The following is a 25,599-nucleotide window of genomic DNA, read 5'->3' on the forward strand; positions in this document are numbered from 1 at the left end:
TAGGCTGACGCCACGGCACTCACTCTAGCCTGGGCAACGAAGCGAGACTCTGTCTCAAAAAAAAAAAAAAAAAATTAGCTGGGCATGGTGGTGCACGCCTATAGTCCCAGCTACCTGGGAGGCCGAGGCAGGAGGATCGCTTGAGGCCAGGAGTTGGAGGTTGCTGTGAGCTAGGCTGACACAATAGCACTCTAGCCTGAGCAAGAGATTGAGACTCTGTCTCAAAAAAAAAAAAAAAAAAGCCTAGCTTATAGCCATTTCAAGAACAATAATATCTTCCATAAGCAAGCACTTTATAGCTTAGGGACATGTTCCCTATAATATTATATGAACTTTATAATAAAGCTGCGAGCTATATTGTATCTCTTTACATGCAAAAAATGGAGTCTCAGTTAAGTGACGCTGCGAATGATTAGTACCCTTTTTACTATATTAGCTCAAATTTCATTTTGTTCTTAATTCTGCTGGGAACAGAGAACGTTCTAAGGCAAGGGGAAAGCTAACCTAAGAAGGAGGATCTGGAGAACAGCAAGCTGATTTAGCAGCTACAAAGAGCATAAGTCAAAGTGCACATCAGATATGCAGAACTTAAACATTTTTTAAACAGGCAGCCCTTCGTATTTTTAACTACCGAGAGACATGCAATGCCTTAGCAAGACTGAAACATCAAAAACCGAGCCTGAGGACACCTTCGCCTGAAAAAACATGCGGGAACAAGAGGTACTTGGGAGGGTGTAGTCACCAGCCACCGGTTGGAATGGCACGAATTTCGAGTAGAGTTGGCATCTTGGTCTGCCTGCCTCATCAAGTCAAGGGCAGCGTGTTCTAGAACATTATGCTTGCTTGTCTTTGTGAATCAGCGAATGGTTCTGCATGTACCTGTGACTGTTAACGCTGGGTCCAAAGTTAAGAGGTCAGACCTTATGGAACAAACTCGAACAATCTCCCCCAAGTATCTGAGCTCTAATTTCCCATGTGTAAAATGGAATCAGAACGAAACTTGAAAGGGGAGATTCCATTATCTCTGTTGCCTAATGTCAAGTAGATAACAGGGCTTGATTATTTATTTCACAGTATTATGGGGTACAAATAATTTTGGTTATGTGAATCACTTTTATAATGCTTGAGTCATGGTTATAGGCATGCCCACCGCCTATCCCCTCCTCCCCCCAAGCCCCTGGTTGATTTCTGTCGAGTTTTACCCCCCTCTGTGCACGTGTGTGCTCATCAGGTAGTCCCAATTTGGTAGTGAGTGCATGTGGTGTTTGTTTTTCCATCCTTTATTTAGATACTTCCCTTAGGATAATGGTCTCCAGTTCCATCCAAATTGCTGCGAAAGGCATTAATTCATCCTTCTTTATGGCTGTGTAGTACTCCATGGTATACATACACCACATTTTGTTAATCCACTCATGAACTGATGGGCACTTGGGTTGATTCCACATCTTTGCAATTGTGAACTGTGTGGCAATAAACATTCAAGGGTAGGTGACTTTTTCATAAAATGACTTCTTTTCCTTTGGGTGAATACCCAGTAGTGGGATTGCTGGATCAAATGGCAGGTCAACTTTTAGTTCTTTGAGGAATCTTCATGCTATTTTCCACAGAGGTTGTGCTAATTTTTAGTCCCACCAACAGTGTATAAGTGTTCCTTTCTATTTGCATCCACGCCAGCATCTATTATTTTTGGACCATTTTAATAAAGGCCATTCTGACTGGAGTAAGGTGATAGCTCACTGTGGTTTTAATTTGCATTTCCCTGATGATTAGTGACATTGAGCATTTTTTTGTCTTTCTTCTTTTAAAAAGCTTCTGTTCATATCTTTTGCCCACTTTTTAATGAGGTTGTTTGTTTTTTCCTTGCTGATTTGCTTTTGTTCTTTGTAGTTTCTGATTATTAGCCCTTTATTGGTTGTATAGCTTGAGAATCTTTTCTCCCATTCTGTAGGTTGTCTATTTGCTCTGTTAATTATTTCCTTGGCTGTACAGAGGCTTTTAATTTAATCAAGTCCCATTTATTTATTTTTGTTGTTGCTGTGATTGCCTTTGGGTTCTTCTTCAGAAATTCTTTGCTCAGGCTAATATCTAGAAGAGTTTTTCCCACATTTTCTTCTAGAACTCTTATGTTTTCATGCCTTGCATTAAAGTCCCTTATCTATCTTGAATTAATTTTTGTGAGTGGTAAGAGAGATGGCTCCTGTTTCATTCTTCTGAATGTGACTATCTGATTTCCCCAGCACTATTTATTGAATAGGGATTCTTTTCCCCAGTGTATATCGTTGTCTGCTTTGTCAAAGATCAGTTGGTTGTATGTGGATGGGTTTTTTTTGTTTTGTTTTTTAGACAGAGTCTCGCTTTGTTGCCCAGGCTAGAGTGAGTGCCGTGGCATCAGCCTAGCTCACAGCAACCTCACACTCCTGAGCTCAAGCGATCCTCCTGCCTCAGCCTCCCGAGTAGCTGGGACTACAGGCATGCACCACCATGCCTGGTTAGTTTTTTTTTATATATTAGTTGGCCAATTAATTTCTTTCTATTTATAGTAGAGACGGGGTCTCGCTCTTGCTCAGGCTGGTTTCGAACTCCTGACTTCGAGCAATCCGGCCTCCTCGGCCTCCCAGAGTGCTAGGATTACAGGCGTGAGCCACCACGCCCAGCCTGGATGGTTTTATATCTGCGTTTTCTGTTCTATTCCATTGGTCTATGTCTCTATTTTTGTGTAACATGGCTTTTTTTTTTTTTTTTTTTTTTTTTTTTTTTGAGACAGAGTCTCACTTTGTTGCCCAGGCTAGAGTGAGTGCCATGGCATCAGCCTGGCTCACAGCAACCTCAATCTCCGGGGCTCAAGCGATCCTCCTGCCTCAGCCTCCCGAGTAGCTGGGACTACAGGCATGCGCCACCATGCCCGGCTAATTTTTTGTATATATATTTTTAGTTGGTCAATTAATTTATTTCTATTTTTGGTAGAGACGGGGTCTCACTCAGGCTGGTTTTGAACTCCTGACCTTGAGCAATCCGCCCGCCTCGGCCTCCCAAAGTGCTAGGATTTCAGGCGTGAGCCACCGTACCCGGCCTGTAACATGGCTTTTTAAAGAGATGCATGGAAATCTGCAAGAACACCACCCCAGTAGCTAGGGGAATGAAGCTGGAGAGACTACAAGGTTGACAATGGCCTACCATACCCCGGGGAAGACAGCTGTCCTTAGCCCCAGTCATGGACAGGTGATGATTAAGTCAGAGTTCAAAATCCCAATAGCAGATTCAGTGATACCTTAGAATTTCTGACATCAATAGAGTATAAGAAGGATATATTTGGAGGCATAAATCAATCCTGATGCTCATGTAATCACAAATCACAAGCTGCCTTTACTGATATATCCAGAATAAAAGGTAGAATTCTGAATCTTCCCCTAACACTGCAGATAAATTATTTAATAGTTAACTCTTTTCAACTGCAGGATTAATTCCATTCTGATTTCTAAGAGAAGATTGTAACAACAACTAAAATACCTAATATCCACCTGCTTTTGAGCTGGTGCTCAGCATACCATGATCATGTTTCTATACTTTAAACATTTGAGCACATTATTTGAGTTTATACACGTATCCTATTAGATCCACATCCTAATAGTTTCTCTCTTTTATAATTTCTGTCCATCTCTCCATCCTTTCTTCTACTTTACTCAGTCATTTTTTTTTTTTTTTTTTGAGACAGAGTCTCACTCTGTTGCCTGGGCTAGATTGCCGTGGCGTCAGCCTAGCTCACAGCAACCTCAAACTCTTGGGCTCAAGCGATCCTCCTGCCTCAGCCTCCCGAGTAGCTGGGACTATAAGCATGTGCCACCATGCCTGGCTAATTTTATATATATATATATATTTTTTTTTTTTTAGTTGGCTAATTGATTTCTTTCTATTTTTAGTAGAGATGGGGGTCTCACTCTTGCTCAGGCTGGTCTCGAACTCCTAACCTTGAGTGATCCACCCGCCTTGGCCTCCCAAAGTGCTAGGATTACAGGCGTGAGCCAGCACACCTGGCCTACTCGGTCATTTTCAATCCATCTCTCTGGTTTTCATTTGGAGACTCTGATATTTAATTTTTTGGGTGAGGGGAAGGGACCAATAGTTTTTCAAGTGCAAAATCAAGTCCTGACTCCCAGGAGCTCTGTAGAAAACAAAATGGTAACATTTTTAGCATGATACAGACAAAAGGTCTCAGTAATTAGTTTTCCATACATTTTTCTGGTATTGTTCTTGGTGACCAGTGGAAATAACCGAGCTAGCCTGGAGACAAGAGTCCAAGCTCTCACGAAATACCTCAGCTTCTGGGCTGAGACAGGAAATATGTGTACATACACAGTAAACAGTAAACATATGGAGACTTTTAGCTCCAAGAAGTCATGCAGGCTGAAAACATAAACAGCTTCGAGAAGGTTTAAATGCTATCCGTGGGTAAAAAGAATTCACAACAGATTTGGCAAAAACTGAGTTTAAGAATACAAGTGTTGGCCGGGCGCGGTGGCTCACGCCTGTAATCCTAGCTCTCTGGGAGGCCGAGGCGGGCGGATTGCTCAAGGTCAGGAGTTCAAAACCAGCCTGAGCGAGACCCCGTCTCTACCATAAAAATAGAAAGAAACTAATTGGCCAACTAATATATATAATATAAAAATCAGCCGGGCATGGTGGCTCGTGCCTGTAGTCCCAGCTACTCGGGAGGCTGAGGCAGGAGGATTGCTTGAGCCCAGGAGTTTGAGGTTGCTATGAGCTAGGCTGACGCCACGGCACTCACTCTAGCCTGGGCAAGAAAGCGAGACTCTGTCTCAAAAAAAAAAAAAAAAAGAATACAAGTGTTGATGAGGATTTGAAACAAGGGAAATGCTATATACTGCTGGTAGTTGTGTTGAACAACTTTGGAAAACAAGTTGTTATGGTGTAAAAGCTAAAAGTCATACATTCTGTAAGCCAGAAGTTCTACTCCTAGGATTAATATTTCCCCTACAGAAATCCTCCTAGAGGTGCTGCTACACAAGGCATATAAAGAAAGTTCTAGAGGCAATGTTCATAATAGCAAAAAAAACTGCAAACAGCCTAAAGATCCACCGGTAGGAAAAGATATCTACATCAATGGTGGTATGTTCACAAAATAGAAACAGCATTGAATATGAATGAAATTCTCTGCATGAGTGAAAAAAGCAATCCACTGAAGAATTACATAATATATGGTATGATACCACTATTTTTGTAACTTTATTTATTTATATTTTGAGACAGAGTCTCACACTGTTGCCAGGGCTAGAGTGCTGTGGCGTCAACCTAGCTCACAACAACCTCAAACTCCTGGGCTCAAGCGATCCTCCTGCCTCAGCCTCCCAAGTAGCTGGGACTCCAGGCATGCGCCACCACGCCCGGCTAGTTTTTTCTCTATATATTTTTAGTCGTCCAGCTAATTTCTTTCTATTTTTGGTAGAGACGGGGTCTCGCTCTTGCTCGGGCTGGTTTCGAACTCTTGACCTCGAGCAATCCTCCTGCCTCGGCCTCCCAGAGTGCTAGGATTACAGACGTGAGCCACCGTGCTTGGCCTGATACCACTTTTATACAACTCAAAAACAAACAAAACTTTAAGAAATATATTCTTTTAGGGATTCAAACATATGTGATAGGTCTAATTTAAATTTTGATTAATACAGAATTCAGAATGGTGATTTCCTCTGGGACAGATCAACAAAGGGATGGGACAACAGATAGCTTCGGGTAGCTTCCATAGTCATGGGAAAGCTTTAATTCTTAAATTGGGTGGGGTTCACTAGTGTTTGTTTAATTTATGCTTCATAACTTACATGTACATTACACATACCCTCTAATAACTTAATGACGTTTGAGTGGAAAATGAAAATATTTTCCCTAATCGTCCCTAATCTTCTAAGTAGACTTGGGAAACAACTCCCATGCTTTCCCCAAAAATGTTATTTGGTGCCAAGAAGGAAATAAAACTTTGGGCAAGATGAATTGCTGGTCTGATCAAAGATATGGGAGGTTTTTTTTTTTGTTTGTTTGTTTTTGAGACAGAGTCTCACTCTGTTGCCTGGGCTAGAGTGCCGTGGCGTCAGCCTAGCTCACAGCAACCTCCAACTCCTGGGCTCAAGCAATCCTCCTGCCTCAGCCTCCCTAGTAGCTGGGACTACAGGCATGCGCCACCATGCCCGGCTTATTTTTTCTATATGTATTAGTTGGCCAATTAATTTCTTTCATTTATAATAGAGACAGGGGTCTCGCTCTTGCTCAGGCTGGTTTCGAACTCCTGACCTTGAACAATCCACCCACCTCGGCCTCCCAGAGTGCTAGGATTACAGGCGTGAGCCACTGCTCCCAGCCTAATTTATTATTTTAAAGGTATTTTCACCTTTCCTGACCATATACACAAAAGATTAATAGCACTTTAATATGCTATTAATTGAATGTTTAAACTGTTCATTCCCACACATGCTTTAAAAAACTCACCCCTGGCCAGGTGTGGTGGCTCACGCCTGTAATCTCATCACTCTAGGAGGCTGAGGCAGGTAGATTGTTTGACCTCAGGAGTTCGAGACCAGCCTGAGCAAGAGCAAGACCCCGTCTCTACTAAAATAGAAAGAAATTAATTGGACAACTAAAAATATATAGAAAAAATTAGCCAGGGATGGTGGCACATGCCTGTAGTCCCAGCTACTCAGGAGGCTGAGGCAGGAGGATCGCTTGAGCCCAGGAGTTGGAGGTTGCTGTGAGCAAGGCTGACGCCATGGCACTCTAGCTGGGGCAACAAGAGTGAGACTATCTCAAAAAAAAGAAAGAAAAAGCTCATTCCTTTAAAACTACTTCAACTTACCATCTACTCAAATGTTAAAGTGATATAGAGGAAGAAAATGGCCTAAATTACAAAAAATTGAAAAGAAAAATAAATAATGAAAAAAAGAAAAAAAAGAAAGAAAGAAAAAGGTGATGTACAGCATCAGAACAGGTATAAGGCATAAAAATTTCTAAACATTTATAGTTGATTTTAATGATTACATTGCAGATCTTTGAAGAGCTGAATACTTTTTGTGTCTCTCCCATGCAAGGTTACTAAAGTGCAGTAGTGGGGTTCCAATTCAAGAGGACTTTGGTGGGCTCAGGCATTTCTACAGGTGATTCTTTTTTTTTATTTTTTTGGATAATCTCGCTTTGTTGCCCAGGCTAGAGTGAGTGCCATAGCGTCAGCCTAGCTCACAGCAACCTCCAACTCCTGGGCTCAAGCCATCCTCCTGCCTCAGCCTCCCGAGTGGCTGGGACTACAGACATGTGCCACCATGCCCGGCTGATTTTTTCTCTATATATTGGTTGGCCAATTAGTTTATTTCTATTTATAGTAGAGACGGGGTCTCACTCTTGTTCAGGCTGGTCTCGAACTCCTGACCTTGAGCGATCCTCCCGCCTCGGCCTCCCAGAGTGCTAGGATGACAGACGTGAGCCACCTTGCCTGGCCTCCACAGGTGATTCTGAGCTTCCAAGCTTCTTGAGAGCCACAGCTCTTAGCTTAAGGACACTAACCGCCAGGTTTATATTTAAAAGAACAATTCATTCATTCTTTCTCCCTTCCCCTCTCTCTTTTCCCTCCCTCTCTCCCCCCACCTGCCCTGGCAGCTCTAGATGCTGGTCTATGGGGGTAGATCAATAGTCCACTCCTGTTTGTCCTGAGAGGCATGACAGCTCGGGTGACCCTCCCTCCTGCCCCCTCCAGAGTAGTTCAGTAAGTGACAAAGGGGACGACCTCAGTCTCTTATGAAGACCCACCACTTCTCTTGGAGAAATGGTCACACATCATTTTTCTCACTTAGCAAAATACAAAGTGTTTCAAGAGCCCATTGCTTCCAGAAGTTCACAGTGAACATAAAAGAAATACAGGCTAAAGAAAATTGTCGGAAGACCCTAAAGAATAATCCACCTGCTGGTTTCCCTTTGAGCCGGCCCACCACAAGACTCTGGGTTTAGGGGGAGTATCTAGCCCTGATAATCTTCCTTTCTTGGTTTGATATTAGTGGCATTGCAAAGAGGTAAGAAAGGCTGGGAGAGGGAAGAGAAGATGGCACGTGTAAGCCCAAAGCAATTTTGGTTACCAAAAAGGTAACCAGATCTTCCCAGTTTCTAGCACTTTCTGTGAGCTAGTTTATGTAGATAGATACTTTAAAAAATAAATAATTATACAGATGTAGAAACTGAGGCAAAAAAAAATAAATAAATAAATAATTGGCCGGGCGCGGTGGCTCACGCCTGTAATCCTAGCACTCTGGGAGGCCGAGGCGGGCGGATTGCTCAAGGTCAGGAGTTCAAAACCAGCCTGAGCGCGACCCCGTCTCTACCATAAAAATACAAAGAAATTAATTGGCCAACTAATATATATAATATAAAAATCAGGCCGGGCGCTGTGGCTCACGCCTGTAATCCTAGCTCTTGGGAGGCCGAGGCGGGCGGATTGCTCAAGGTCAGGAGTTCAAAACCAGCCTGAGCAAGAGCGAGACCCCGTCTCTACTATAAATAGAAAGAAATTAATTGGCCAACTGATATATATATAAAAAAAAAAATTAGCCGGGCATGGTGGCGCATGCCTGTAGTCCTAGCTACCCGGGAGGCTGAGGCAGAAGGATCACTCGAGCCCAGGAGTTTGAGGTTGCTGTGAGCTAGGCTGACGCCACGGCACTCACTCTAGCCTAGGCAAAAAAGCGAGACTGTGTCTCAAAAATAAATAAATAAATAAATAATTGCAGCATCAGGGCACAAAAATAACGCTGTAAGATTGACACGGTCTACCCAGGCATCGGAATTCATTTAGGAAAGAGCCAGCAGTTTGCATTTAACCTCTTGAAAACACTTATGCAATGTCGTCGGCCAACCACAAAAGAGAAATATGGGCACAGGACAAATGACCCCTTGAATATTTTATAAGATGTGAATAACCACAACAGGAAAACTCGTGCTAAGATTAAAGTTTAAATAGCTTTAAAATATTTTTAGTTCTTTTTATCTGAAATTGTTTAGACTACTTTCAGAGACACTTTCCAATAAGAAAACAGTTGAGAAGCTTTGTAAGGCTAAGGCAGTTTGATTTACACAGTTGCTTTAAGGGAGAAAGAGAGAGAGAGACAGAGAGACAGAGAGAGTGAGAGAAGGAACGAAGCAGCTGCAAACATTTGCCACCCTAAGGGCTAAGAGCTTTGTGGAGAAATAACAGACACGTTTGACTGTAGAGATCTCTCACCCTCATTTCTAGAAATCAAATTTGTTTGGTGGACTTTGGGGAAGTAGGTGATTTCAAACAGTCCTCCTTAGCAGCCAACCAAGGCCAGTGGCCCTCAGCAAACTAACCCGAGGAGTCCTTTAAAGTCGACAGGGACCTCCCCATAAAAGCTCACACAGTTCCTGTAACAGGAAGCCACAGAAATCTAATAAAATAGGCTCACGCCTGTAATCTTAGCACTCTGGGAGGCCGAGGCGGGAGGATCGCTCAAGGTCAGGAGTTTGAAACCAGCCTGAGCAAGAGCGAGACCCCATCTCTACTATAAATAGAAATTATTGGCCAAATATATATATATATGTATATATATATATATATATATATATATAAATTAGCCGGGCATGGTGGCCCATGCCTGTAGTCCCGGCTACTTGGGAGGCTGAGGCAGGAGGATCGCTTGAGCCCAGGAGTTTGAGGTTGCTGTGAACTAGGCTGATGCCACGGCACTCTAGCTCGGGCAACAGAGTGAGACTCTCAAAAAAAAAAAGAAATCTAATAAAACAAAATACACTAGATTAAATGTAAGAATAGTAGTACTCTTAGATTTATGGAGCAGCAATTAAATAACCAAGAAAGAGGAGAAAGTATATGCATCATAGCCCTTGAATCTCAGTCCAGTTTAGAAATCTAATATTTCTGAAGGACTAAGAATTCTACCAAGAAGCAGCAAAGAGTTTCATGGAAGAGCCAGCACAGCTGTGTTAAATGGAATGCAATGGAAACTTTCTAAAGCAAGAGATAAAATCAGAGGCAGCAGTCTCCCAGCCCTTGTGTTCTGCTCAGGCACGGTGAGCAGTGGTGGGTGGTTTCACTGGGTGGCTTTGGCTGGCATGGGTGTCCCACTAGGACAGTCCATGCCCATTCAAAATGGCAACAAGCCCTTGCCTGCATTTAGACTGTTGTCTTCCTGGTTTTTCCTACTAAAGACAGACTAGACCGGGGGCGACGGCTCACGCCTGTAATCCTAGCACTCTGGGAGGCTGAGGCGGGAGGATCACTCAAGGTCAGAAGTTCGAGACCAGCCTGAGCAAGAGCGAGACCCCGTCTCTGCTAAAAATAGAAGGAAATTAATTGGCCAACTCAAAATAGATAGAAAAAATTAGCCGGGCATGGTGGCGGATACCTGTAGTCCCAGCTACTTGGGAGGCTGAGGCAGGAGGATCGCTTGAGCCCAGGAATTTGAGGTTGCTGTGAGCTAGGATGATGCCATGGCAACAAAGTGAGACTCTGTCTCAAAGAAAAAAAAAAAAAGACACACTAGTCTGTTGAGAAGGGTCTAGCTGAATAGGGGACCAAAACCAAAGCTAAGGCTTTCCATTCTAGGTCACTAACTGGGCGACACTTTGACAGTGAGTCTTTCTCTGCTTCCTTCTCCTGGCTGTTACAGGACAGGGCTGGGGGGTGGGTAATTTCCAGGGTCTTCCCAGCCTGAAATGCTGAGTCAGAGGGAGGGGGGACGGGTCCAAACAGGAGGGGAGGGGTTTCTGGGCTGGCTAGACTCTCTCCTGCTTCAGCACTGGGACAGAAACCACCATGGCTACAGACTTTTAGGTGGGGAGAACAGACTCCCCTAAAAACACAGGATTTCATGATGGCTTGGCAAGTAATTTGAGCCCGAGACTCGGGTGGAACTTCTCATCTTGCCTGAAAGTCCCTTCCAGTGATCTAAAGGAGAGGTAAAGGCATTGGTTCAGAAGGTAGGAGATGCAGGTCACAGTGGAAAAGGTTGTAATGGCATCAGGGATATCATGTAGGGATATTATATCAGTGGACGATGGCTCATTCCCGGGCAGGAACCACATCAAAACCTACTGAGCACGGTGCTGGATGATTTTGCAATTGTTAGTTAAAACAACAAACCAGCGTGCTTCCCACACTTGTGGTCTTCTTTTACTGTCAGCAACGGTCAGGTCCTGACAGGTCTGCACCAAAGCCACAGCCAAGAATATCCCGAAGACTCGAACTTTCCATCCATCTCAATGCATCTTAAATTGGGAGGAGGGGGGTGGAGGAAAGCACATCTACCAGTTGTCTTTGCTCCAATTCAGAGAAACCCAGCAGGAGCACCCCAAATCTGCTACAGCAATGTTTGCCTCTAAAGTTAGGAGATAATAAGAGATCCATTTTTCTGACTTTATAGTAAATTGTAGTGTAACTACAGGGAAGGCTGAGATTTTAAAAGACAGCTGACATTGATCCACTTCAATGGGTTTTGGCTCCATCTTGGATGCCCTCACCAGGGGTTCTTCCCTAGACACTGTGGAATGGGGTGGGATTGTAGCCTAGTGACTGCAGGTTGGGGACTCATGGCTTGCAGTGGCAAAAGCGTGCATGGAGGGTGGAAGGAGGAGGCTGCAGAGCGCAGAGCGGCGGCAGGAGCCCTCCAGGGGGAAATTTATCGGGTGGCTCCGTCCCCTGCCTTAAATCACATCCCCTCCGTGGACCTATCTCCATCTCTGTAAAATGGAAAGACACTGGCCAGGGGCAGTGGCTCACGACTGTCATCCTAGCACCCTGGGAGGCCAAGGCGGGAGGATCACTGTAGGTCAGGAGTTCGAGACCAGCCTGAGCAAGAGCGAGACCCGTCTCTACTAAAAATAGAAATTAATTGGACAACTAAAAATATATATAGAAAAAATCAGCCGGGCATGGTGGTGCAATGCTTGTAGTCCCAGCTACTCGGGAGGCTGAGGCAGGAGGATCGCTTGAGCCCAGGAGTTGGAGGTTGCTGTGAGCCAGGCTGACTCCATGGCACTCACTCTAGCCCAGGGAACAGAGTGAGACTCTGACTCAGAAAAACAAAACGAAACAAAAAAATACAGAAAGACGTTAAAAGTGCCGCCCCCATGTCCCCAAATTTGAGAAGCAACTTCTGCCTCGTGGGCAGCTTCTTTGCAGGAAGTGTGGGCGCGCAGCCCTCCCTGGCGGGCCCCAAAGTGCTGGCCCACTGCGGAGTCACCTTTGGGGACACGGGGGGCGGGGAGGGACACCCACTGTCGCCGTCTGAACCCCGCCCGCAGAGGAGCCCCCCCCCCAGGAGGAAGCGTTCGGGGCGAGGCTCCGGAGTCGCCTCCTCTTCCTCCGCTCCGCGCCCAGGGCAGGGCGGGAGGGGCGCGCAGGGTCACCTTCCTCGCCACCGTCGCCTGCCGGTCCCCGCGAGGCGTCGCGGGCCCGGGGCTCTGCAGGGCGCCGCCCGGGTGTAGACCATCCGGGAGGGCGGCCGTGCGGGGCGGAGGGGCCGAGGCCACCGCGCGTCCCCGCGCTCACCGCCGCGCCGTCCCCTCCCCGCAGGCGCGCCGGGACCATGTCGGCCGAGCCCGCCAGCGGCCCCACGCAGGACCAGGTGGACATCCTGGAGTACAACTTCAACAGGGTCAACAAGCGCCCGGACCCCACCACGCTGTGCCTCATCGCGGCCGAGGCCGGCCTGTCGGAGGAGGAGACGGAGGTGAGCCCCTGCGTCCCCACCGGTCCCCGAGCTGCGCGACACCGCCGCCACCTCCCTGCCCCGCTCTCCCGCTGCGCCCTCGGGCCTCGCCGGCTGCTGTCGCCCCCTCCCGGGCTCTGCGCCCCCTCCCGGCTCTGCGCCCCCTCCCGGGCTCTGCGCCCCCTCCCGGGCTCTGCGCCCCCTCCCGGGCTCTGCGCCCCCTCCCGGGCTCTGCGCCCCCTCCCGGCTCTGCGCCCCCTCCCGGGCTCTGCGCCCCCTCCCGGGCTCTGCGTCCCCTCGGCCCGAATCTGTGTCACCACTGCAAGCAAGGGACCTTAGCGACGACCGCCAGCTACACTGGCAAGCGCGGAGACCGAGGCCCGGAGGGAGGAAACTGTCACAGTGGCTAATGTCGCCAAGCCCGCCAGGTCCCCCCGGCTCGCCTTAGCTGCAGAGCTGGAGTTGCAGGAAGCCAGGGAGAAGACGGGGGTCAGACTGTCAAGAACCCCCCCAGTTCTAAGGTTTGGAGTCTTTTCCTGGAGTTTTCCAAGAAGGCAGACACCTGACATGACAGCTGAAGGCAGTAGCAGCAGATGACCCCTAAGGGCTTTGATTTATTTATCTATCTATTTTTTTTTTTTAAGTCTCCTATATTACCCTGAAAATTGCTAGCGCAGGGAATGCAGCGCTGCTCCTGATTATTAATGGCAGGTGCGGTGTTGGAGCCTGCAGCTCACTTTTTTTCTTAACCCTGTCTAAACTCTGACTTTAGTTTTCCCCTTGGTCGTGGACAGACCATTTGTTACGTGTGACAAACTACTTGGAACTGATCTGGTCCTCTCACCATGGGCCATTCTCAGCTGAGGTTTAAAAGCTTGTCATTAGACCCCAGGACCGAGACCCTAGACCTTAAGTCAACATTGTTTTTACTAATGAAGCCAGTGGCACTTTAGAAAACTTGTCCAGAGCTAATCGGCTGCCACCCAGGTCAAGGAGAAAGGCAAACTGATAGGTTTTTAGCAACCGGCTAACCAGAACTTAATGGGAATTGATTTAGTGTCACCCGAGTCTACCAGCTCATGTTTCTTAGAATCCCTCAGGGGAGGGTGGGGGCAGCCTGCTGGGGCTTTATCATTTAAAATCCCACGCTATATTTAGACAAGAGGAGTGATCGCAGTGACAACTACTTATCTTTTTAAAATAAAACTGTGAGATACTGGGGTTACAATACCAAGTAGGGGTCTAATCCCTTCTCAGCCTCTGATTCCCCCAAAGCAAGTTTCCATGGATCGCCCTACCTAAAAAGCAGAATAAGGCCGGGGGCGGTGGCTCACGCCTGTAATCCTAGCTCTTGGGAGGCCGAGGCGGGCGGATTGCTCAAGGTCAGGAGTTCGAAACCAGCCTGAGCAAGAGCGAGACCCCGTCTCTACTATAAATAGAAAGAAATTAATTGGCCAACTGATATATATATAAAAAATTAGCCGGGCATGGTGGCGCATGCCTGTAGTCCCAGCTACTTGGGAGGCTGAGGCAGAAGGATCGCTCGAGCCCAGGAGTTTGAGGTTGCTGTGAGCTAGGCTGACGCCACGGCACTCACTCTAGCCTGGACAACAAAGCGAGACTCTGTCTCAAAAAAAAAAAAAAAAAAGCGGAATAAGAATAATGTGTGTTGGCCTTTGTAATGGCTAATCCATGCCAGGCATCGTTCTGGGCACTGTCCACCTATTAGATCATTTATCTGCGAGGTAGGTACTATTAGCCCATTGCACAGATGAGAAAAGTGAGGCCTGGGAAGGTTAAATAACTCGCCCAGGACAGCAACTCGAAAACAGTAGGACTAGGATTCGAACCCTGGGGTTCCAGTTCCACGGCCCACATTCTTTTTTTTTTTTTTTTTTTTTTTTTGAGACAGGGTCTCACTTTGTTGCCCAGGCTAGAGTGAGTGCCGTGGCGTCAATCTAGCTCACAGCAACCTCCAACTCCTGGGCTCAAGCAATCCTCCTGCCTCAGCCTCCCGAGTGGCTGGGACCACAGGCATGCGCCACCATGCCCGGCTAATTTTTTCTATATATATTAGTTGGCCAATTAATTTCTTTCTATGTATAGTAGAGACAGGGTCTTGCTGTTACTCAGGCTGGTTTTGAACTCCTGACCTTGAGCAATCCGCCTGCCTCGGCCTCCCAGAGTGCTAGGATTACAGGCGTGAGCCACCGCACCTGGCCGATGGCCCGTGCTCTTAACCAATGTGACATGCTATCTGCACAGAGGACAGATGGAAACAATTGGATGAGGTGGGAGGGAAGGACTGAAGACTCAATTTGTGCTATCTTTCTTCCTGCAAAAAAAATCCATGCATTAAGTGGCAGTCATTCCGGGCTGTAGTCAACCTTTCCTCAAGATGCACCTGATTTTATTAGGGCAATGCAATGAAATCTGGTTGCAGGCAGGAAGAAAGACAGGGCATCTGCTTTTTTCTGTGATTGAGGCCGGCCAATTCAGACCTCTGCACACAGGTTCATCTGCTCTTCTCGGGCAGTTCTCTCATTTCCCTCTTCTGCCAGGCTCAAATAAACCAACAGCAGACCTGCCCCCCCCCAAAAAAAATGAGTAAGTGTGGGGTGAGTCAGCCTCCTAGCAGGGCCCCTGCCACGGGGCCAACACCTTCTTCCTCTCTCATGGCGACTGCAGCTTGGCTTGCCGCTGTGTCTTCCTGCCCAAACCTGCATGGAAGCTTCTAGAACCCCAGAACTCAGAGAAAGGCAAAATTCAGCAAGTGCAGGGAAATATGCATCCCAGGTGGCACAGGCTGCCTGCTGTCCCTTACTGGGTTGGGTGGCATCTTTCAACTTCCCGTCCTTTCTACCTCCTGCCACCCCACCCCCGTTTGCCCTGGTGAGTGAGAACGGTTCGGTTCCTTCTGTCATTTTCTCAAACAACAGATACATACATATACACACATGTGTGTGTGTGTGTGTTTTAGTATCTTCTAAGAAAAGTGTCTTCTGGTGATATCATGCCCAATGATGAACATTCAGGCATTAATCAAATTATTTTTATTTATAGCAGATATCATAGGGACCATTTCAATAACTCCATGGAAGCCAAGGCCTATTGGGCCAACATATAAGCCATGTCTGTGATTAGCATTCCCCCCTTTTCTATTCTTGACTGATGATGTCCCTTTCCATGAGAAAATGAAAAAAAAAATAATATAAAATGCCAACATAGTATTTATTCTACATACCTGAATCCTCACCCTACCCTAATACCACCCACCTCTGGACATAGATAGCATCATATTCTTAATTTTCCTGGAACAAGGAATACTTTAGTAAAAGAAAAATGAGCATGAGATGTTCCCACGAGATAGTTGCTAGCACCAATTCCCGCCTCTGATACTTTGGCAGGGACAAGAGGAACGAAGAGATTGAAACATGCCCCGACTAGGGAGGTTGGCTGAGCTCTTTATAACTGCAAAATTCTCTGCGCGATGGGGCTGAGGGAGGAACGCACAGTCAAGTGAGGGGCGATCTCATTGGAATAACTTTTTAAGCCGCATTTAAATCCTAGATCCTAGAATCGGGATCCTAGAATTCAGGTTTTGCTCATGACGGTAATCTAAATATCTCCTACATTCAAATTAGATACCACGTTACAGAATCCCAATCCCTGCGGCTTTTCTTATTTTGAAGTCAGTGTTAGAAAGGGCTGGGAAAGCTCTTTGCCAGTCCCCTGGGAGGTTGGGATGATCTGGTGTTTTCTATTATTGCACACACACACACACACACACACACACACACACTCCTTAAGCACAGTGTAGCTGGCATTGGTTCTTAGAGAAGTTTCCAGTATTCTTATCTCCTCTTGATGTCCTGGGCTTGTTCCCAGAACCCAGTGGTTTTAGTTGTTGGGTGTTTTATCAGTGGAATAAAGACCTTTAAAAGTCCCTCCCTGAAAAGAAGGACATGTTAGTTGCTAGAGAAAAGGATGGGAACAATGTTCTTTTGCCCCAACCCCTCCTTGTCACAGTGTATAATTATCATCTGTTCGCTCAGAGTAAATAAATCTCCATCAATGGGCAAGGGTAATGAGGGCATTCATTTATAAGCCAGCAAGGGACAAATGTCTTTCCCAGGGGAAGACAGAAACAAAGAAGGCCAGGATAAAGCCAGGTGGAAAATTAGCATTGATGTGGGATGTGGTAAGATTCAGCTCTGGAGGGAAGGAAAGCAAGTAAGGTATTTGATGGTTTTGTTGGGCAGCAACTAGCGTGCTAAATTATTGTATATATATGATCTAAACTATGTATCTTTAGAAAATAGTGGAGCTTTTCTTGCACACCCTCCCATCCCCCAATGCCCCAATGCTAGGGCTCAATTTGTCAAGCGTTTGGATGCCAACTCACAAAACCACAAATGCACTTCCTGCCAAAGTCATTTCTGGTAACGGTTCATCAATATTCTGCCTCATTGCATAGCGTAAAGATGGGAGTGGATCTTTTGAATAAGGCCAGCTCAACTATTTTGTCTTCTTTTTTTTTTTGAGACAGAGTCTCACTCTGTTGCCCAGGCTAGAGTGAGTGTCTTGGCACCAGCCTAGCTCATAGCAACCTCAAACTCCTGGGCTCAAGCGATCCTCCTGCCTCAGCCTCCCAAGTAGCTGGGACTACAGGCATGCGCCACCATGCCCGGCTAATTTTTTTTTTTGTATATATATTTTTAGTTGGCCAATTAATTTCTTTCAATTTTTAGTAGAGACGGGGTCTCACTCAGGCTGGTTTGGAACTTCTGACCTTGAGCGATCGATCCTCCCTCCTCGGCCTCCCAGAGTGCTAGGATGACAGGCGTGAGCCACCATGCCCGGCCATCAACCATTTTGTCTTAAATGAATCCTGATAGAAAGTGAGATTTTTCTTCCCCCAGATTTTAATTAGTCGGTCTTGGAAACGCCCCATTTATTCAGCTCTAGTAACAAAATCCTACTGAATCAGGTCTGGTAGCCTTGAACCCCCCCACAGAGCTACCTCGTTAATGAACCTGGAACCTCACTGCTCTCAGACCATAATCCAGAGTGAACTAAACACACACAATAGTGGGTTACAGGAGAAAACGTGCCCAGCTTTGGCAGGAGAGCTCTCTCTTCTCTTTGAGGTTAAGCAAGCAACCCCCAAAGAGAAGGCTGCCCTCGTGGTCATCTCCTGCCCCCAGCTTTAGACACTCTTTTCTGCTGCCACCCCACAGTATAAAGGTGTATAAGACACCTGATCTTGGCAACTGTGGGGGGCATTTCACTGTAGAAGCTCTGCTATAAGGTTAGGGTGAGTTGCAGTTATGGTCCCATGCTGCTCAGCTTTCATTTTTTGTTTTCTGTTTTTTTTTTTTTTCATCTCAGTTTTATCGCCAAGGAGTGCTCTGAGGTTGCCCAGTTCTCAGTTATTCATTCATTTTATTCAACAAATTCTTAGCAAGTACTGCCAATGAATAAGGCCCTTGGTAAGATGAGCATGCACTGATAAAACATAACAGCCATAGTGATCTATCTGGGACATTAAGAAGATGCTTTGTAGTCTTTACTAGAAGTCTCTAAAAAAAAAAAAGAAAGAAAAAAGAAATTATAAATTATATAAAAATTTTTAAAAAAATAAGAAGATGCTTTAATTTCTTTTATTCATTCAACAAACATAGATTAATTTCCAACTCTTAAACCCTTATGCTAGGGGCTAAGGATGCAAGGGTGATAGATGAATACAGTCTCTGCTTTCATGAATCTTACAATCTAGGAAGGAGTATAGATTAAAAACAAGTAAATCATGAAAGATATGAGAAGTTCTGTGAAGCTAACAAAGTACTAAATTGAAGAGTAAGTAGCTAAGTGGGGAACCCACTTTAGATGGAGTGTTCAGGTAAGGCTTCATTGAGAAGGTTCTGTTTAAGCTGAGACCTGAGGATGAGACAGAGATCACCGATAAAGCATGAAGACAGGCGAATGTTCTCAACATGGGAAATAGCATGTGCAAAGGTCCTGAGGCAGGAAAGAGGCTTCCCTCTTTTCCACCTGTACCGCAGAGGCGGTACCTTTTAGAAAGAGTGAATGAACATTTCGGTTTTTCAGTAGGTGACAAACATTCTTGCACGATTCTTTTTTTTTTTTTTTTCCAGAAATGGTTTAAGCAGCGCCTGGCCCAGTGGAGGCGGTCGGAAGGCCTGCCCTCAGAGTGCAGATCCGTCACGGACTAAGGAGGCAGAGGGCGTTGACAGCCTGGCTCCACGAAGACCATCTGTTGTTTCTGTCCTTGGCTGAACCAAGCCTTCCTGGTGTTTCAGTGTAGCGCTCTGTTCCATTGTTAGCTGTCCTGCTATTTAACACGACGTTGTATTTTTTTTTAATGTACATAACTAGGAAAGAAAATAACGATAGGAAGCTATGTGCAACTTCTGTGTAATGCAGTGGCTTGGCCAGAAAAGCTGTGTGGCTTGCATTTCTCTTTGGGTCATGATGACAGGTGTGAAAACCATCTAAGTTTGCCTTTGACTGTCACCTCCCAATAAACAATTTGTTTTCACCGTCCATTTCAGAGCAGTCAGGCCTTTGTTGAAAAAAAGATTAAATGATGGAGAGGAGAAAATATTTCCTTCTGAATCTACTTCCCTAAGTGGTTTTCCTTATGTTTCACCTAATAGCAATGATGGTTGCATGAGAATCCAGAGGGATATGTATTCAAGTCATGCAAATTTCATAAAATGACATAATTTACATACATGCAAATTTCATAAAGGAACTACACTCCAGTTCGTTGGATTGGAGCTGCATTCGCTTGGAAAGAACCCACTCAGGCTAGAAGACAGAAACTCCAACTGACAGAAAAGCAAGTAGCTAAGAAAAAAAAAAAATCCACAAAAACCTCTTGAATTTACCTTATTTAAATGCCTTGGTTGAATTTATTTTGCTAATTAAAATGAACTGCTTTTTGTCTCTAAAATGATCTTCTAAATAAAACTTTTAACATTTTGTTGAAAATGCACTGAGTCCTCTGCAGATTTTTCGCTAAGTAATAAACATATCAAAGAGAAACACACTTCGTATGTAGTAGAAGATGATGGACTGGAAGAATGGTCGTTTTCCAAATCCTTGCCACTCAGCGTGCAGTCCAAAGCCAGCCTCACCAGCATTAGCTTCAATGCTTGTGAGAAATGCAGAGTCTCAGATCCCAATCCAGATCTACTGAATCAGAATCTACACTTATTTTTTTTTTTGAGACAGAACCTCACTCTGTTGCCCGGGCTAGAGTGCCGTGGCATCAGCCTAGCTCACAGCAACCTTGAACTCCCGGGCTCCAGCGATCCTCCTGCCTCAGCCTCCCGAGTAGCTGGGACTACAGGCATGCACCACCATGCCTGGCTAATTTTTTCTATATATATATCAGTTGGCCAATTAATTTCTTTCTATTTATAGTAGAGATGGTGGGGGGCTCTTGCTCTTGCTCAGGCTGGTCTCGAACTGCTGAGCTTGAGCGATCCTCCCTCCTTGGCCTCCTGGAGTGCTAGGATTACAGGCGTGAGCCACTGGGGCTGGCCTGAATCTCCACTTTTAACAAGGCTGCCAAATGGTTTGTGTGCTCAGGAACGTTGGAACAGCACTGGTCTAACTCTGCACTCGATTTGCATGCATTTACTATCACAGCACATTAAATGTCTGCACATTAAATGTATGGTCCCAATGTGTCCCCCACAAAATTCATATGTTGAAACTTAATCCCTAGTGGGATATTACTAGGAGATAGAGCCTTTGGGGGTGATTAGGTCATGAGGGCTCAAACCCCATGATGGGATTAGTGCCCTTATCAAAGAGTCCCCAGGGAGCCTGTCCGTCCCTTCTGCCATAAGAGGGTTCATTGAAGGCTCCATCTACCATGGTTCCCCGAAAATAAGCCCTACCCATAAAATAAGCCCTAGCAGGATGTCTAAGCATGTGCGCAATAGAAGCCCCACCCTGAAAGTCAGCCCTAGTGATGGGCGTGGCTATGAAAATCCGCCCTAGTGGTGGGCGTGGCCACGAAAAATCAGCCCTAGTGGTGGGCGTGGCCACGAAAATCAGCCCTAGTGGTGGGCGTGGCTATGAAAATCAGTCCTAGTGGTGGGCGTGGCTATGAAAATCAGCCCTAGTGATGGGCGTGGCTGCGCAGCGCATCTGCACAACCCATGCGTGTCGTCTCAGAGCAGGAAAGAACACGAGCAGCCCTTCTCACCTGCCCCGTGAGAGCTCTAGTGCTCCACAGGAGAGATCGGGGCCAGTGGTTCTAAAGGAAATAGAGTCGCAAGACATTCAGGATGGAATCCTGGGTTTGGAGAGTGATGATGATGTTCCAGAAGAAGACGACTTCACTCTATTTGAATCAATGGAGATGGTTGTACTGTACTTAAAAAACATAACACATCCCCTGCAAATAAGCCCTAGGGTGTCTTCTTGAGGAAAAATAAATATAAGACCCTGTCTTAATTTCAGGGAAACACGGTATGAAGAATGGGCCCTTGCCATATGGAGGGCTTACCACAATGTGCTGGCGGCTTGATCTTGAACTTTCCGGCCTCCAAAACTGTGATCGGTAAATTTATATTGTTTATAAATTAGTCTAAGGTATTTTATTATAGCAGCTAAACACACTAAGACACCATCTTGATAGTCTACCAGTTAAGACTGTGTGCATTGCATGGTATGGCGTGCAACAGCAACTTGGTTACGATGGATTAAGACGTAGGGTTTTTCGTTTGTCTAAGTAGTTGTTTTTACATAAGACATCAGCAGGCGGGTGGTCCAGGGATGGTAGAGTGGTTCCCTAATGTTGTCACTCTGTCTTCCCACTTTGCTGACTTTAGCCCACAGCTCTAGTGTTCATGGACACAGGTGGATGCCTGCACCCATGGAGTCTGCATTCCAAGCAAAAAAAAAAGAGAGAGAGAGAAAGAGAGAGAGAGAAAGCAAAGGGCAAATGCCAGCTAAGACTTTCCCCTTGAAAAGGGTTTCATGCAACTTTCCTAGCAACTTGCGCCTGCATCCCATTGGCCAGTGTGGGTCACATGACCTCCCCTAACTGCAAGGAAGTCTGGGAATATGAGCCTCTGTCATTGGGCATATTGCTGCCTTGAGTAAAATCAGGGCTCTGTCAGTGAGAAAAAAGGGCAAGATGGCTATTGGAAAGGCCACTGCCCTTATCTCTCATCCAACCCAGAATGATGCTGGTGTACGCTTCTGAACTGTCACCTACAAGGCAGGCACAGTCTGTCCAGCTATTTAAAACGAAGAGCCCAAAAGGACAAACACTAACAATTCATCGGAATATGGATGTTTACAAGATACCATTAAACATCCTTGGGCGAGCTTCCTTTTCCTCCACCTTAAAACATTTCTTCTGTAAACAAGCACGCAGCGAGCCCAGGACTGAGCAGGATGGTCCCGTGTCTGGTGTCCTCCTCTGCAGCCTGCCCGTGGTCTGCTTAGCTTGGGGCCCAAGAAGAAGAGGCCAGAGGATCACTTCCTGCACCCCAAAGTCTAGGGTTCCTGAATGGCATGCGATGGGAGAGAATGAAGATTCAGTGGCCTTTTGAATGCAAATTTGTTACCAAAACTAATATCTTTTGGGGACATGGGGTGAACAGAGTCTTGCCCAGGCTAGAGGGTTGTGGCATCAGCCTAGCTCACAGCAACCTCCAACTCCAGGCTCAAGCGATCCTCCTGCCTCAGCCTCCCGAGTAGCTGGGACTACAGGCATGCGCCAACATGCCCGGCTAATTTTTTCTATATATTTTTAGTTGGGCAATTAATTGCTCTCCATTTTTAGTAGAGATGGGGTCTCGTTCTTGCTCAGGCTGGTTTCGAACTCCTGACCTTGAGCGATCCTCCCGCCTCGGCCTCCCAGAGTGGTAGGATTACAGGCATGAGCCACCGCGCCTGGCCCCAAACTAATATCTTTGAGTTTGCTTTTTTCAACTGTAAAGCAAAGACTAAATTAAATAAAGCACTTTGTAAATAGTAACAATAATTACTATTGCTACAAAGTACTAATACATAGGGCGACATTCATTTTGACACCTTAAGTATTAATAAGAACCCACAGCTCTAAGTTTTATTATCAGGAGTCTCTTCTGAACACCCAGGGTCACACACCCGAGCAATGACAGCCACCCTGGACTGAGAAACCCTGCTCCGGCCTCTCTCTTCACCTTGCCTCCTAGTGCTGCGGTCGTGGACACCATTGGGTTAGCTGGACCGAGAATCATTCCCAAGCCCCTTCTCTTTTTTTTTTTTTTTTTTGAGACAGAGTCTCACTCTGTTGCCCCGGCTAGAGTGCTGTAGCGTCAGCCTAGCTCACAGCAACCTCCAACTCCTGGGCTCAAGCGATCCTCCTGCCTCAGCCTCCCGAGTAGCTGGGACTACAGGCATGCGCCACCATGCCCAGCTAATTTATATTATGTGTGTATATATATATATATTTTGTTGTTGTTGTTGGCCAATTAATTTCTTTTCTATTTATAGTAGAAACAGGGTCTTGCTCTCGCTCAGGCTGGTTTCGAACTCCTGACCTTGAGCGATCCTCCCACCTCGGCCTCCCAGAGTGCTAGGATTTCAGGCGTGAGCCACCGCGCCCAGCCTGCAATTCTTTCTTTTTTTGAGACAGAGTCTCACTTTGTTGCCCAGGCTAGAGTGAGTGCCGTGGCGTCAGCCTAGCTCACAGCAACCCCGATCTCCTGGGATCAAGAGATCCTCCTGCCTCAGCCTCCCTAGTAGCTGGGAATACAGGCATGCGCCACCATGCCTGGCTAATTTTTTCTATATATATTTGTTGGCCAATTAATTTCTTTGTATTTATAGTAGAGACGGGGTCTTGCTCTTGCTCAGGGTGGTTTCAAACTCCTGACCTCGAGCAATCCTCCCTCCTCGGCCTCCCAGAGTGCTAGGATTACAGGCATGAGCCACCGTGCCCGGCCTAGATAGTTCTTTATTATCCTTTTGCATGGAGAGTTGTGAGAATGGGGGCCTGGGGGTGGGTATGGACAGCCAAGAGGATAAGGAAAGGGAGAGAACAAAGCGAGGCAGATATGGGAATGAGACAGAGTCCTGGGGTCCTGGTCCCCAGTCTTCCCTTGGGCTGCCCCAGCCTTCCTCTGTGAACTAGTGAATTCCTTTCTTGGTGTGTATCTGTCATCTGTAAATAGACAAGAGCCCTGACTAATGGCAGGGTGAATAAAGGCAGAGAGGAGTGCATGAAAGGAGGAACATCAGCCCCGAGAATAACTAAGGATCCCGGAGATCCAGAAATTCACAGTAAGAGGTTAACCAGGAGGATATAGGCCAAGAGACCTTGAGAATAAATGGGCAGATAACCAGATTTTTCTCAGTCAATAGGGACTTGAGAAAAAATTCATTTTGCATATTAAAGGAAAAGACCACTGCTAAGTAGATAATTTATGGACCTCCAGGTCACGTGCTTTTTTTGAACAAAATGCACGTGTATGGTAGATAGGCTTTTGTCACTTTCTTGGGAACATCTTGCTACTCTCTCAACCCCTGTCCTCTTCCTGTGTAAATCTTGTTCCACACATTCTACTGCCCACTAAAAGTTTATTTAAAAATCTCTTACCAACTATTTCCAATGTATCCCTGCCTAAGCTCAATGCCAAAAGGACTAGCAATAAGACATTGGTAGAAATGGTAAAAAAGAAAAAAACAAAAAAAGAAAATATGAAAAAAAAAGAAAAAAGGAAAAAAAAAAAGAAACAAAAGGACTAGCAAAAATAATGGTCATCATACAAAAATAACTTGAAACTTTGCATTCTTTTTCCATGATGGAAGTGCTAAGAGGGGCTGGGTGGGCACCAGTCAGGCAAGAATCTGGGACTTCAGCCACTGCTTATATTGGCAAAGTAAGAGAAGGAGATTTTCCTTGGTTTTATGAAGCCTTGTGTTATGATGATGGGCTTCGAACAAACAATTACAGGCACGACGGACGGTTTAGAGACCCTCCCCTTTCATTTTGGCCACAGCAGTTGTGCCATTACGAGTATTTGAGTGCTGCTCCACTGAGGATCTTGTATACATCCGTGTCAATGGGGTGTCTTGAAGAGTTTGCCGACTCAGAAGAGCATAAGCAACATCAATCTGAATCCCAACTCATGTAACTCATCCAATGACTTCAATGCAACGATAAACTGACTCACAGTTCGCATGAGTCATCCTTTGTGTTCCAGATGAGCCATGCAGAGAGAGGGATTTCTTTCTCCTCCTTCTAGAGAGAAGCTCCCCTCTCCCCACTCCTGCTTTAAAAAGCTTTCTCTATGGGAATTTGGCCTTGTCTGGGAGTGAAGAAGACAAGTTTCAGGGGATAGGGACCGTAAGACTAGGAATTTTCAGGGGCACAGGAGCTAGAATCTAGAAGCATCGTTTATTCCCAGTGTACAACACATGTGCACTTGTACGAGGAGGAAAGTGCGCATGGATGTTTGTGTGGCCAGGGGCAGGGGGAGGCGTTAAGGTAGAGAATTTGGTTGTCCCCAGTCCTTCTCCCCACCTTCCTGCAGTTTTTTTGTTTGTTTGTTTGTTTTGTTTGCTTGTTTTTTTTGAGACAGAGTCTCGCTTTGTTGCCCAGGCTAGAGTGCTGTGATGTCAGCCTAGCTCACAGCAACCTCAAACTCCTGGGCTCAAGTGATCCTCCTGCCTCAGCCTCCCAAGTAGCTGGGACTACAGGCATGCGCCACCATGCCCGGCTAATTTTTTCTATATATTTTTAGTTGGCCAATTAATTTCTTTCTATTTATAGAAGAGACGGGGTCTCACTCTTGCTCGGGCTGGTTTTGAACTCCTGACCTCGAGCAATCCGCCC

The 25,599-nt window shown here is 45.9% G+C and overlaps 1 protein-coding gene across 2 annotated transcripts in view; it reads left to right on the forward strand.

Moving 5' to 3' along the window:
* Nucleotides 1–19,742, forward strand: part of HOPX (HOP homeobox) — a 41,841-nt gene extending 22,099 nt beyond the window's left edge. The window contains exons 1-3 of one of the 2 annotated variants that reach the window (XM_075997944.1): nucleotides 7,668–7,756; nucleotides 12,590–12,746; nucleotides 18,884–19,742. In XM_075997944.1, coding sequence (XP_075854059.1) covers nucleotides 7,710–7,756; nucleotides 12,590–12,746; nucleotides 18,884–18,961 — 282 coding nt within the window. In that variant the 5' untranslated portion in view covers nucleotides 7,668–7,709 and the 3' untranslated portion in view covers nucleotides 18,962–19,742. Of the gene's footprint in view, nucleotides 1–7,667; nucleotides 7,757–12,589; nucleotides 12,747–18,883 lie in introns of those variants that run through there. The other variant, XM_012758280.3, reaches the window with a different exon arrangement.
* The last annotated feature ends 5,857 nt before the right edge of the window (nucleotides 19,743–25,599 follow it).

This window comes from Microcebus murinus, chromosome 26 (assembly GCF_040939455.1).
Source record: "Microcebus murinus isolate Inina chromosome 26, M.murinus_Inina_mat1.0, whole genome shotgun sequence".
Taxonomy (NCBI): Eukaryota; Metazoa; Chordata; class Mammalia; order Primates; family Cheirogaleidae; genus Microcebus; species Microcebus murinus.